Source organism: Phaseolus vulgaris, chromosome 3 (assembly GCF_000499845.2).
Source record: "Phaseolus vulgaris cultivar G19833 chromosome 3, P. vulgaris v2.0, whole genome shotgun sequence".
In the NCBI taxonomy this organism is placed as follows: Eukaryota; Viridiplantae; Streptophyta; class Magnoliopsida; order Fabales; family Fabaceae; genus Phaseolus; species Phaseolus vulgaris.
In genome coordinates this window covers 390,439-405,128 of record NC_023757.2, presented here as the reverse complement: position 1 = coordinate 405,128, position 14,690 = coordinate 390,439, and the positions used below count along the sequence as shown (strand labels likewise).

The 14,690-nt window shown below is 29.5% G+C and overlaps 2 protein-coding genes across 3 annotated transcripts in view; both read right to left on the bottom strand.

Moving 5' to 3' along the window:
- Nucleotides 1-6,414: 6,414 nt before the first annotated feature.
- Nucleotides 6,415-14,690, bottom strand: part of LOC137806038 (uncharacterized) — a 31,660-nt gene continuing 23,384 nt past the window's right edge. The window contains exons 13-15 of one of the 2 annotated variants that reach the window (XM_068605945.1): nt 7,874-7,966; nt 7,623-7,754; nt 6,415-7,368 (exon numbers count right to left, since the gene is read on the bottom strand). In XM_068605945.1, the coding sequence (XP_068462046.1) occupies nt 6,685-7,368; nt 7,623-7,754; nt 7,874-7,966 (909 nt within the window). In that variant the 3' untranslated portion in view covers nt 6,415-6,684. The remainder of the gene's footprint in view (nt 7,369-7,622; nt 7,755-7,873; nt 7,967-14,690) is intronic. The other variant, XM_068605946.1, reaches the window with a different exon arrangement.
- LOC137806040 (uncharacterized) lies at nt 9,170-14,388 on the bottom strand. The gene is made up of 5 exons (XM_068605947.1): nt 13,610-14,388; nt 12,514-13,112; nt 11,622-12,176; nt 10,629-11,529; nt 9,170-9,383 (listed from the first exon to the last, which is right to left on the bottom strand). Exons 1-5 carry the CDS (start codon nt 14,235-14,237, stop codon nt 9,376-9,378), a joined length of 2,691 nt encoding a protein of 896 aa, XP_068462048.1. The 5' UTR covers nt 14,238-14,388; the 3' UTR covers nt 9,170-9,375.

Below are 14,690 nucleotides of genomic sequence, written 5' to 3'. Positions count from 1 at the left end.
ACTATATAAATTTTTTATTGTCAATTTATATAATTCATAATTATATAATATATAAATTTGTGTTACTATGTTTTACATTTTAAAAATTATACATATTTCTGTTTATGTATCTGTATTCGTGTCGTATCAGTGTTTGTATGGATGTTTATACTACGGTTAAAAAAAATAAAAACTAATCTTTAACCTAAATATGAATAGATTGACACTGATTATAATTATTTAAAAAAATAACTCGAATATGAACTTTTATAGAAAAGTAATTTTTAAAAAGTTATAAACTGATACAATTTTAAAAAAAAGTAAATTTCTCTTAATTTTTAATATCTATTTTTATTTACTATTATTCTTTTAATGCATTTAAAGGATGTTATCTTTTATTTATGGGAATTTTGTGGCGTTTAAAAATTGATGACTTTTGTTTTTCCTTTTGCCAACCAATTTTGAATTTTGAAACAAAATTCAATGCATGCGACACTTGAATTGACGAAATTGACCCTCGGAGGCTTGACTTCTAAATTTGGAACACCGTCACCGTCTTGCCATAAATTAGTGTTAACAAGCTAAGAACACCATCATGTTAATTAATTATTCATTTAATCACACTTTAATTTCTAACCATTGTGTAATCTTAATCTTTAATTGTGTTAATTGAGGTTATTATAATTTTATGTTTCTTATCCTCTCATTGAAAATCTTTCTTCATCCATTCTTACTTACTATGTTTGGTTTTTTCTTTATAAATACTTCTACTATAAAATGGTAAAAAAGAAAATATCAAAGATATTTCTTTATAAATACCTTTACTATAAAATGGTAAAAAAGAAAATATCAAATTAATTTTTCACCAAAAAAATCTAATTTTTTACTTTTTAATTTTGTGAAAATTTAATTTCAGTTTATAGAAAAACTCCAATTTTAATTATATCTATATGATATCTATTATTGCAAGTGTGCAATTTTAGTATTTTAAATGTAAGGAAATTTAATTGAAGGATATTAAAATCATATAAAATTACAATATTTTAAATATCTAATTATTATACTTGAATTTGAAACTAAAATTGCATATGGGTTATAGTTAGAAACTCGATAAATAGAAGTAAATCTTCAATAAATTTAATTGCATTTTTGGGAAAACAAAGGTACAATTAAACCCAATCTATTTGTCCTAAAATTTGTAATTATCTTTAATGTGTTTCTTGCTTAGAATAGATTCTTTTAAGAAAAAACCTAATTAATAATTTGGTAGGACTTCATTCTTTTCAAACCTATTTTGTTGCTTTGTCTTGAAAATGAAAAAAAGGGAAAAAAAAGAACTTTATGATTACCAATGGTTTGTAACGTAAGTCACATATTTAATCAAGTATTTTATTTATTTATTTATTTATGATTATTCTTCTCTATCATAAAAAGAAATATTAATGTTGAAAATGTGTGTTTTGAGCTAAAATAAATTATTTTTCTTCTCAAATCAAATAAATACACAATTGTCTTCATAATAATTTTCTAGTTTTTTTTTATGTAAAAAATGAGTGGTGTGGCTAAAGTTAGAGCACTTTTAGATTTTGAATTAAATATGATATATTATATATAGGTTGGTGAATTATTTCATTACTTCACTCTTAGGAAAGTACAAATTCTTTTCCCTTAAAAACGTTGCTTATCTTCATCATTTAGCATCTGAATATTGAAAAAAAAATGAATCACCAAATGATTGCTTTATACCCATAGATAAAGAATTGTGACAAACATATAAAATAAAAAAGTTATCATTAAATAAACCATGATCTACTCGGTAGTAACTTACAAAAAAAAATTTACTCTATAGTCATGTACCATAGAAAAAGTTATACAAAATATAAGGAATTAAGAGAGACAATCTTCAAAGTTAAGATAAGCTCTATCAAAGATTTTGAGGAAAGATATATGATAAGGATCTTTTTGAGTGGATAATGGTTTCTGTAACTTATCTAAACGCATTGTAATTTTCAGGGTCATTATAAACTTTAGTCGTACTAATTGGAGTTCCTAATCTAATAAAAGAGAAACTTTGGTTTGTTCCTATTAAAAAAAATCTATGACCTATAGGCTCTATTATGACCTTGAAAAAACTATCCTTGAATTTTTTGTAAGACGAGTAGTAAAGTGAAAAAAGACATGTAATTAGTTGACCAATGAGCAACAATCTGCCAATCGAATCAAAAGGTTGAGAACTATAATGATAAAGAAACATTTGAGGGGACAAACTCAAACGAAACATCTCACATAAAAGCTAAAACACTAGTAAAAAAGTCCATGTGTTAGCATTCAATTGTGTAGGGGCAATGTTTAAAACTCGATCAACCCCCATGGTGAACTCGTTGGAAAGGAGGTACAAATATCCATAAACAAACACGCATACATATAAAAGAACTCGTATGGGGCCCTACTTGGCAATGATAAACATTATCTATGACACAACAATGGTCCATAGAAACGACACCAACCTTTAACATAGGCACACTCGTTGCAAAAAAGACTCTACCGTGGATGATCACCAATACTTTGAAAAGTATTCAATCACACAGGAATCTACCCACCCATAACTCGGTTCGGTCGAATAGGAAGAACACTCTTGGCCTATTTAACAGCTAGATCCCCCGCCCTTCTCGGGACATCAACTCAACACTCCAATCCAATCCTAGATATCAAGATCATGCCTTCACACCCATCGATGACTCACATCCACGAAAATGTTCATCTCAACTTTATATATATGTTGATGTTAGAATAAGTAAGGTTATTTAATAACTTTTATTTTTCTCAACTATCTTATAACTGACTTAAACATCTAGACTATGAGACTCGGACACTTCTCTTAAATGGTGTGTCCGTGTTAGACACACACATCGGACACCGACAGTCGTACGACACGTATCATTGAAGTGTCCAATTCAAAAAATATTTGTTGAATTTCTTACATTTCTAACATGATTCTAACACAATTTTAAAAAAAGAAATACATTAATTTTATAAAAACTCAAATTTATTGTATAAATTTTTAGTATGATTATAAAAATAAGGAAGAAATCATTTAGACCCAACCATAAAAAACATTTTTCTACTAAAAAAGAACTAAAACATAAACATACTTATGCATATAAATCTTTATTGTCAATTCATATAATTCATAATAATATAATACATAAATTTGCGTTTCCATGTTCTACATTTTAAAAATTATACGTATATCCGTATCCGTATCATATCAGTGTTTATGTTTGTGCAATATATCATCTAAGTACTCCTCTTTCTTGGTTTGGGACATCATTCATCACACCCTAAACACCAACACCTTAAAAACTACTCCGCAGTGAAAAAAAACAGATACCTACTCTAACGACATTAATTATTATAAAAGTTGTTACTATATTAAACTACGTTGATTTTTTTTCTAAATTAAGAAAAATATGTGCCAACACATTTACCATGATACATTCGTGAATAACCAATATATCTACAATAACATAAATTCTCTACTTGTATTAGTGTAAGTTGTATTTATTATATATATAAATTAGCCCACCTTCAATTATTTTCTAAACTACCATTCTTCATATTCATAGAAATATCCATTAGGAAAATCAATGGTCAAGTGATTAGTTCTTTCTTTTTTATTTTCTTTCTATTAAAAAATAAAGTAGGAAATAAAAGGAGAAAAGGATAAAGAAAAAGAAAGAATGGAGTCAAGTGGGAAAAAAAACAAAAGCAAGTTGTTGACTGATAAATAAGGTAATATGGACTTGGTCTTAACAAAAAGGAAAAAAAGGCTTATTTATTTATATGCAATTGTTATTTTAAGGTGGAGATAGTCAAAGGTTAATAGCATAATTTTAAAATATGTTTTTAAAAATTGAGTTAATAGCATATTTGATTATATATATTTATTTATTTTTATTTATTTTAGTACTTGATTAGGTGAATCAAAGTCCAAGTTTTGTTTATTAAAAAATTGCATGTTGAAAAAATTGAGAGAAATTAGAAACGTAAATGATGGTTTTGAATTGTGAGCGTGTGATTGCAATCAGAGGGCTACGGATAGAGGAAGTTGGTGTGGGGATGAAGACAGGTGATTGGAAGTGGCCTAAACGCACTTATTCTGTCTCCTTCTCATTGTCGTTTTGAGATCTATGCATCGGCTGAGTGGGCCCCACGCTGACGGCTTATATTATAATAATATTTAATTTTTCTATTACAAAAATAAATACTTATTTTTAATATAAAAAAAAACTAAGTTGATTTTCAAATGCAAGTTAGTATATCTTATTGGTCTTGCATAATTGCAGGCTTGTAAATCTTTTATAAATTGAAAAAAAGATTAATAAGATGATTAACAAATCTTTCATTCCAAATTTAAACATCTCATAAAAAATAAAAATTTATTATAAATATAATAGTCAAAAGAAACAAATTAAAGATTAATTATTTTTAATTTAGTGTAAGTAAATAAAGAAGCTTGTTATAAAAAATAGAGTAGAACAAGAAATAAAATAAAAATTTATTTGTAAATATTGATAAAACTAAAACAAATATTGTATTTCACAACGAATCAAAATATGACATGCTAAGAAAAGTATTATTTTACTATCCTAATAATCTTCTTAATTAACCCTTTGTTTGAAATCAAGGGAGAAGAGAAAAATAATAATGATATAAGACCCACGATTTTTTTTAGTGAATATTTATTTTCTGTTTTTTATGCTTTTTTAACCAAATTTGATATTAATATATGTAGATTTTTTTTTTCTATTTACTTTTTTTATGTATTCGAAATTCAATCTCTAAATCCACTATATATATAGAGAAGGCATAAGAAAAAGGTATACTCATAATTACTAATGATTCATGTTGAATTGGCTTTTTTTATTCAGAAAATGAATCTTGCATCAAAATTAAATCTAATATATATATATATATATATATTTTAGAATTACATGTAACGATAAAACTATTATATATATTACAAATAATATGCTTAGTTGGTTGATGTGAAATATTTGATTTTTTTTATTATCCTCTTTGGTTACGATAGACTCACAAATAATAATAATTTTATTGTCTTGTTGTATATGAATGTGATATTGGTGGTTAATAGTGCATTTTTGAACATATATTTGTTGTTTATTTTGATCCTTGTTAATTATAATTTGGGTTGTTAGTAGATGATTTGGTCTTGTTTAGAAAGTATAAAACTTAGATAGCTAACTACAAAAATCTCTTATTATTTTTTAAACTTCTCGATATAACATTTTTTATATTAGTCATTGAGATGATTTTGGTATTTGATGAAAACACTTTATATACACATTTATAGTTTTATTGTTCATTGAAAATAATTTCAATATGTTAGAAAGTATTCTTCTATTAGGGAAAATTTGCACAACTTATTAGAGAGCTTAGTATACACTAAGTGAGCTTTAATTAGAGAGATAAAATTCATCTTTCTAGTATTTTTAGTTTTAGAAATTTTCACTTCCTATCATTTTCTTTTAATTTATGAATTGTTTTTTCATTTTTTTTTTCTCTCACAACAAGAAAAAAAAGTTTTAACGGAGGTTATTTAGCGAAAGTTGATATAACCCTAAAAATTGATTTAATTAATTGAAATTTTTTTAACTTTTGTTAAGTTTCAAAATTTATTAAAAAAACTCAGCAAAATAATAGAGGTTTTTTCAACCTGGTTATATTTCAAATCTTTATTTTAAAACCTAAGCAAAATATTATTAGAGATGTTAAATTGTTAGAGATGGTTGAAAAATGAGCATTAAAAATTGAAGGCAAAATATACATGTCTTCTTATAATCTACCTATATTCTGCTATACATTAAAATTTTATAAAAAAACTTAGATGCTTCAATTTTTTTTAAAAAATCAACATTTCTAGAAAGTTAAAAGAAATATCTACAACTTTGTCTATCACTGGTCAAGCTAAAATCCAGTGAACATCAAATACAATTATCACGGTCAAGATTTTGCTTCTAGATTGGAATTTTTGAAACTTTTTGCTTTTATGTTTTTGTATTTTATTTCATATTGTGGCATATTTGGACTGTTGAAAAAAAGGAATGCCAAATGTGTAAAAATTGTGATTAAAATATATTTAGCACTCTATCTAACTCCTTTTCTCATACGTTAATGCTGAAATTTTTTATTCCTTAACTGCATTACAGTGACACTAATAGGAGTAAATATTATTATGTTGTTGGAATCTTATCCACAGAGAGGAGTGAACTGATTGGGAAATTAGAACCAAAAGAAATCTATAATAAAGCATACGTAAAAATAATAAAAAAAGCTATTACAAAATGACAATGACACTCATAAAAGGAAGGAAACAGAAAAAAAATTGTTTCTGTAATTTTGAAGAAAAAACAATTTACATAAAAGAACAAATAGTTTATTTTATTTTTCATAACACTAGTTTTGTCTTTCTCTCATCAAGAGCAACCTTTTTACACAACAACAAATAAGATAACAAAAAACAACGATAAAAAAAAGTTAAAAAGTAAATGGAAACTATTTGATGACTGGAACTGGTTGATGGTTGGGTGCACATTAAGTTACATAAAATAATATAGTCATAAGTCTTCCTTTTGAGTGATGAAAAGTTTGGTCTTTAATAATACTGAACAACAAAAATCCTCATCAGGGATTTCTAGCAGCCATGCGATTGTACTCATATTGACTACATAGAAGGGACCATTTATAAGCCACCTCAAACAATTCTTGCTGGACTTTTCTTTGATCTTCCACCATTTCAGACTTGTGTTTCCTCAAATTTTCAAGCTCCATTTTGTACCCCATAGTTTCTGCAATGCATTTATTTTTTTCCTCCTCTAGAGATGATAAGGCAGCCTTCAAAACTACTTCCTTTAGTTGAGCTTCATCATAGAAATTCTCTGCCTCGGAAATTTTGGAAACAACCTCATTCTGACGAGCTTCAAGTTCTACCAACTTGTTAGTGGTAGCAAAGCCTTGCTTAAAAGAGCATACAATACTTGGGAACTCTTGCTGCATAGTGTCTATAATACCTTTGATTTCATCTGATAGAGTTACATCTTTGAAAGGAAGGTTGGACAAGAAATTAAGAGCAGACAAAAGACAAATGTTGTTAGTCTCAGAGCTAAGTATGTCCTTTAGAGACATCTTTAGATACTTTTCCAACTCAACGAGGGTCTTTTTAACTCGGTTATCTTCACCTTCTTTCCCCACATAAACTGTTTCAAATAAACTCTTGATATTATTGGTCCCAAAGTCTTGAATAGTTTTAGGATGGACTTCATTTGCCTTAGCAGTGCGTGTCTCAGTTTTGCTGCTCCTAATTTCAGTCTGAGAGGAATAAGAAGAAAATATAACATAGAAGATGTTAGCACCAAGCCACAATAGTTGCAAAACATTGAGTTCCTTAAAATCAATTTTGATAAAATCATAGAAGTGCAAGAAGTAGAAGTTAAACTGCTAGGGTGGTGGTAAGATTTTTGTTTTTTAATTCCACTCATGTGGCAAATGATAAATCAGAATGGCAACATCATTTGTATGCTGACCAAATATGTCGGAAGTGTAAAATGCATAAATAAACTTACTTGTGTATGTGATTTACTTTGGGAAGTGAATATTTGGTCTAACTGTGAGCTAGTGGATTCAGAATGAATTGATGAACCTGCCATGTTGGTGTTCTTTGCTATAGTTTCCACTACAGCAACTCGCTCAATACTCTGCACAAGAACAAAAAATATGTAGCTTTGGTGTATGTGGTTTTGTTTTGAAAATGACAACATTTGTGTCAACAAAATGCCTATTGAAGAGGTTCCAATGCTGTTTTATTTTGTTTTACCTTAGGAACTTCGGGGCAACTTACAATTTCTCCAAGTGGCTTTTTTGGATTCATCAAACACGGTTCACTAATCCGTTGTTTGTCCACCAATACCTAAACAAAGTAATGAACAGGTGTAAAATCATTATACTCTCGGTACTTCAATTTTATCCAATACTCGGAAAAAATATGTATTAGACTCACATTTGAGGGTGTTTCATCTAGAGGAATATTCAAATAACATGTAGTTGACCTTTCAACTGGAACTGGATGTGAGTTTATAAATGATGTTGCTATTCTTGGTATTTCTGAAGTGGAAACTTCTGCAACAAATTCCTTCTCTGGTTCTTCATTTCTCGCAACCACAATGCGGTCATTAGAAACAACACCTATTTCACCTTCTTTATCAACCAAGTTAGAACCTTCTTCGAAGCTGCTATTAACATTCTGGGTCTTTAGACGTACAAAAGTTCTTTTGCACTTTTCATTAAGCCCATCACCTTGTTCAACAACCTGGGAATCTAGTTCCATGCCCACACTACTAGACCTGTGTAACAAACTTAAATTGTTCCTTTATGGTATCAATCTTGTAAGAATTGTAGATACCACCACAATGTATATATAAAGAGAAACGGAAAATCCACACAACCACAACATAGTGATATAACTTCCAATTCACAAAAAATTGATACATTTTATTTGGACATCAACAAAGTCATTTAAGACTCTTAATTTATTTCATTCTTTACATTACATAGTCAAGAAGTTAAATGATCATACCTCTTAGGATTCTCATCCATTTGTCTTTGTGCAATGTCCTCTCTCAGCTTAGGATCCCTTGCAACAACATGTTGACGCATTTCATCTACCCATGAACTCTCAAATCCAATCTCAATGGCTTCTTCGCATAGTTTATGAAACTCTTTGTCTCTTTGATGAATAACACTATCCACACTTTCCTTCTGAAGGAACAACAATATATCTGCCAAAATTTTCAACCTCCAAGCTTGGAAGCGCTCACTAAACTTCTCGCAAACAGTCCAAAGATGAGGATATGTTGTTATTGCCTCCACCAGAAGTGCAATTTGTACATCATCCAGATCAACAAAATGTTTATATGCTCCCAATCTTGTACGGATATCTGCAGAAGTTTTAAAAAGTTTGAGAAGGTGATATGAAAATATAGGATGGAAACGAGAAAAGAAAAAATAAAAAAACCTAGAGAAATGTCAATGTTGTTGCTGTTAGAAACAATATGTATTTCCTCTTGTTTATCCAATAGGTTCAACCCTTCTTCTACTTGGATTTCTTGACTTGGCATGATTCCTGCCATGCCTTCATTCATCTTATCATCTTGTTGAACAACCATAGAACGTTGTGCAGGTATGTCCACGCCAGCAGACTCAATGTGAGGTGCAACACCTCTTCCAATAATAATGTCTTCAACACCGGTTGACAAAGATTTTGTCTTATCACCTTCTGCTGCTGTAGGCCCCTCTTCAATACTCTCATTTCCTTCGTCCCTAATCTCCTGTATATCACAAACAAATTGTTGCACATATGTGCTAAGGCATTTTATGCAGAGAAGTTGCCATACAAATTAAAGTTGCGCTTATAAATTCTAAAGCAGTAGTTGGCATTGCAAAAGTGTCTAAAGTCATTCACTTCCTCTATTATTAAGAAGAGTCTGGTATGAATCCGCTGAAGTTGCAGTTCCCAATACCTCTGAACCAGGATCTTTCCCAATAATATACTAATTCAGAAGCTCAAAGTTAACATTTTTAACAAATATAATCAAGTTATAGAAAACATGATTTTTCTGTTTTAAGTAAGATGCAATGAAGTAATGCCAACTACTCTCAAACTTTAGGACATTATTTTAGGAAGTTTTAATTAGTCACACATTTTTTCAAGACTTTTTTGTAATTTTTATTCTAATACAAAGATCTTACAAAATTCACACTTTTATTAATATTTTATTTGATTGTTAGCATAATATATTTTTAAGATAGCAAAATAACTTTTTTACTTTTATGATTCAGGTTCTTATTTAAGATTTCAAATTTTTTTTATACCACGTAAGTTAAAATTGAATTATTTTTCCTAATAATGAGATAGAGATTATTAAACTTTTTTTAATTGTATTTAGATTCATAGATTGGTTGGTTCTGACCTGTGATGAAGTGAAATCACTGCTACCACTAATAGTAGATTCTTCATCTAAATTTCTCATGAACTCCCTTATGTCCGACCTAAAAATTCTAGTGTCTTCGAAATCTGTTAAAAAAACATATATATTAGGGAATTCATGTGATAATGAAACACAATACAAAAAAGGAAATACAACCTCAACTTTCCATGATGGATCAATATAATTACATTTAAAAATAAAAAATGATTTAAAAAGTTTCATGATAGGAATTTTTTTATCACCCATCAAAATAAAGTGGTGACTTCGTTTTAAGGATAGTTTTCTTTATAACAATGTTCTTCGTAACTGGTATTACTAGAGCTTAAAATTAAAAAACTTAAACAAAAAATAATTTAATGTGTTTAAAACTTCTGATGAATACTCGGTTGGAAATTTGAAGAGTCCTCACCGAGTGAAATAGTTAATTTGTAATATATTTTCTTTACGTGAAATTGAGAGACGATTTGTCTCAAACCATGCCAATAGCATATGCAAGACTTATTTCAAAATTGATCATATTCAAGATTTATTTATGAACTATTTACAGGTAACAATTTATATTTGAAGACTCTATATAGTATTTACCTTTATAAGGAAAAGTTTCCTTCAGCTCTCCAAAAGTAGTTGTTGGAGTCAAAGAGAGCTTTGGACATTCGTAGACAACACAATTCTTCAAATTCGACAATTCAGTCTCTTGGTCAAAGTTTGAAAGATGCATAAATATTAAAAGTTTCAATCTTGGAAGCTTAGTTTTTGTGTTTCCTATCTTGTCACATTTCCCTTGTCCACATCCAACAAGCTCTTCTAGTTCAGAGGCTCCATTTATGATCAAAAGATGAAGATTGGGAAGGTCATTAGATGTAGATTCAGAGATAAATCTTTTCAGCTTGTGGCAATGTCCCACATACAGTGCTTCTAGTTTTGGGAAGAATGGCTGAGGAGAAAGAAGACTAGACAATGTTTTATCCTCCACATCCTTTTCAATGATTTGTCTTAATTCTTTGCATTTTCTTATCTTCACAAAATTCAACTCTGGTAAGCATCTTAAAACAGATTTTGGAAAGACTACTTCCAATTTTGCACATCCAACTATTTCTAATCTTTCAAGATTTGAGAAGGTAAAAGAGTTTTTTGGAACTCCTTCTTCACATCCAACAATCTGCCTCAATTCCATGCATTCTTCTATGATTAGGCGTTTCAACTCTGATAAGCTTCTGCTTAAGACAGAAGGAGGAAAGATTACTTTCAATTTTGCACATCCCATTATTTTTAAAGTGGTAAGATGTTGGAGATTAACTGAATTCTTGGAAGCCACCCAAATATAAGTCATTTGAGGTAGATTTTCCAACACCAAATCCTCTAACCTTAAACTCACTTGATGCCCAATCATTTCATGTCCATTAAGACAAAAAATACCTTCTACTTCACAATTTCTTATGGATACATTTTTCAAAGTGAGGAAATGATTATGAATCCCTTTTGGATCCTGCAGGACATCAATAGAAATGTAAAAAATTCCAAACAAAAAAACAAAAAGGACCAAATAACTAATAATTATAAAAATAAACACAAGACTACCTTCCTGCTTACGCTAATAGGCTCTCTTGAATCCGTAAGAACCGTCAAAGAACTCATAGAATCATTAAAAGGATAGGAACATTTATCACACTCAAACTCCTTCAAAGATGGCCAAGTCACAGTGAGAGTGTTGGTAGCACAAATGCTAACAAAATTTGGTAAATTATAAAGAGAGAGTATTTCCAATGCTGACAAATGAATATGAATCTCCTCACAATCCTGATTAGCTATGGGATATTGCCCAAACATATAGTTCAATTGGCCACAATCACGCACAGAGAGAATTCTTAGGTGTGGAAAGATAGCATTCAAATTCTCTTTGCCATATTCATCCTCAATGTCTATAATGTGCTCAAGTCCATGACATTGCTTAATTCTCAAGATTTCCAACATCAATGATGAAGCAATGGACGGTTTAAAAAGGTACTTTACCTTATCAAAGCCTTTCAGTTCAATCTCTATTATATTTTGCATAATAAGAAAGGTCAAACCTTGTGGTTGTTTTGAAAGATATTCAACACTTTCAACTGGGGGAACAAAATCTGAGTTCGATATCTGCAATATATACACTAAATTACTTTTTAAACCAAACTAAATAATTATTGTTGCAATTCATTTCTAACATATTACTCGTATAAATTAAAATTTTAAGAAATACCACTAATTGTTTATTAAATTAATTGCATTTTGTTTAGCCCAACGAGAAAAAAGAATAATTTCACAAAAGTAATCTACTCCAACTAATCTATCCCAATACTTTAATATTAAAACTTATAGGTTGAATTCAGGTCACCAATAAGTTGTAGTTCTTATAAGACAATTATTAATTTTAGCTCAAACATGATCTTGCAAAATTTTTGCTAAATACAAAGCAAGTGATGAATAATCATACCTTGATTGAAATATAATCTTCGTGTCTAGCTTCCGAAGCATTTGTTGAAGAATTTATCGTGAAAAACCCAACATATGTCCCAATACCCAATAATAGTGTTCTCAAAGACGGACATCTTACAGTATAACTGTCTAGAATGATGCTACCCAGGTTACGATCAAGTTGGAGTACTTCTAAAGCAGGAAGCTCAATCTGAGTATTATTTTGTTGTTGCTGACAAAAATTCTCTTTGAAATTATTTGGACTTGAAAAATCTTTCAAATCAGTTGTCTCTTTATTTCTTATATCATTCAATTTCATCGTGCCTCCAACAAAAGGGACAGGGAATATACGTTGCAATAAGTCACATTCACTGATATATAAATTTTTCAAACTCTGGAAGATTGAAATATCACTCTGAAAGTCATGGTCATCCTCAACAACATTTTCCTTCTGATTTTGATTGATCCTTTCATGAGTTATTATATGCCTCAAACTATTGCACTTTATTATGACCAATTTTTCTAAAGAAGTCAAGGTCTTAGCTGTAGATGCTGTAAAAATTGAGCCTAACTTCGGACAATCATATATTCTAAGGCTTGTAAGGCTTGATAGAGTTCCTAAAAAGCAATTATATATAAGAAAAATATCACTCAAGATTTCATATATACTTTGTGTGCAAGTTACATTCTGAATTTAAAAACATTGGTTTCTTGAGACTAAAACCACAATCCTAAACATTAAATGATCGGTTAATAATGATGAAAAGAATCATACAAAACAATTTTCTTTAAAATATTCTAAATTATAAAAAAAAAATTAAAATGCAAATAGAAATGTCTTTAATTTTGTCTGAGACAAATTTCCCTGGCAGTGCATTAACAAGTAATTGGTTCAAATAAAAGTAGATTATTAATGTCGAGTTTGAACCTTACAAATAGAAAATAATGATCGTGATGACACAATGTACAACTAATATGCTTAAATTTTTCATATACAATAACATATTCACAATTTTCACGTAACTTGTAAATAACTTAACTTCAACTAAGCAACAACAGGTAGACTTACTAATACACACTTAAACATATTTAGAAATGCAAAAAGAAAAATTTACCAGGGCTATAGTTCACAACTGTTGTTGGTGGAGTTGAAGTTGAAGTGCTATACAAATGTGGATGCTTACCTTCCTCAATGATTTCATCAAGTTCTTCTTTTTTACCATGGTCTGCTGATGGAACAATATCTCCAATTATTTGATCTAGCATGTGGCATTTATTTATCTCGAGCAGTTTCAATTGAACTAAGCCTCTTACAATGCTGGCAGAGAATATAAGTTTTAATTCTCCACAACTATTTACCTCTAGTTTCTGAAGATTCTGGAATATTTGTATAGGATGCCCAGTGGTGAATTCACCTTGACTTTTCTCTGTTTTGTCATCTTCTGCTAATATATGCTTCAATCCATCACATCTTGATATTTTTAATGTTTTCAATTGTACCAAACGTTGAGCAACGACATACGTGAAGAGAGATGTCAATCGTGGACAATCAATTAAATATAACTTCTCTAAGTTCTCAAAAGGCCCATTGGCAGGTTGCAAACAATGCCATAAAGCTCTTAGATTTTCCATGTTATGGATTTTCAGCTTATGCAACTTGGAGAAGAGAGTTATCACCTCACTATAATGATTACTAGTGTCAATCAAACACTCTATCTCTTTAGAATTACGTATCTCAAACATATTCAACTCATCCAAACCTCCCCCTTCAATTTGAAATATATCAGGTATGATATTTTTTGCCCCTCCCTGAATATTGGCTACAAATAGATCCTTTGCTTTTTTTGCTAAACTCTTAATTACCTCATTTGAAATGTGAAAATAGTTAAGTAATAATGAGTGGAAAGAAATAAGTGAAATATATTTCTGAGATATTTTACAAATGTGATTACAGTCTCTATTTATAGACTGTTTTACAACCTAATTAAAGAAAGAAATAATAGGCAATGAAAGCCAGAAATAATGAGTGTTTAAAGCTGTACAAATCAAATCAAATCACTAACAAATCTGTCCTAATAAATATAAAATAGAATCTGCACTTAATTATAACATAATTCTCCTGATTATGCAACACTCCCCCTCAAGTTGGTGAATGTATATCTATCATTCCCAACTTGCAAGTAAGATCTTCGAATT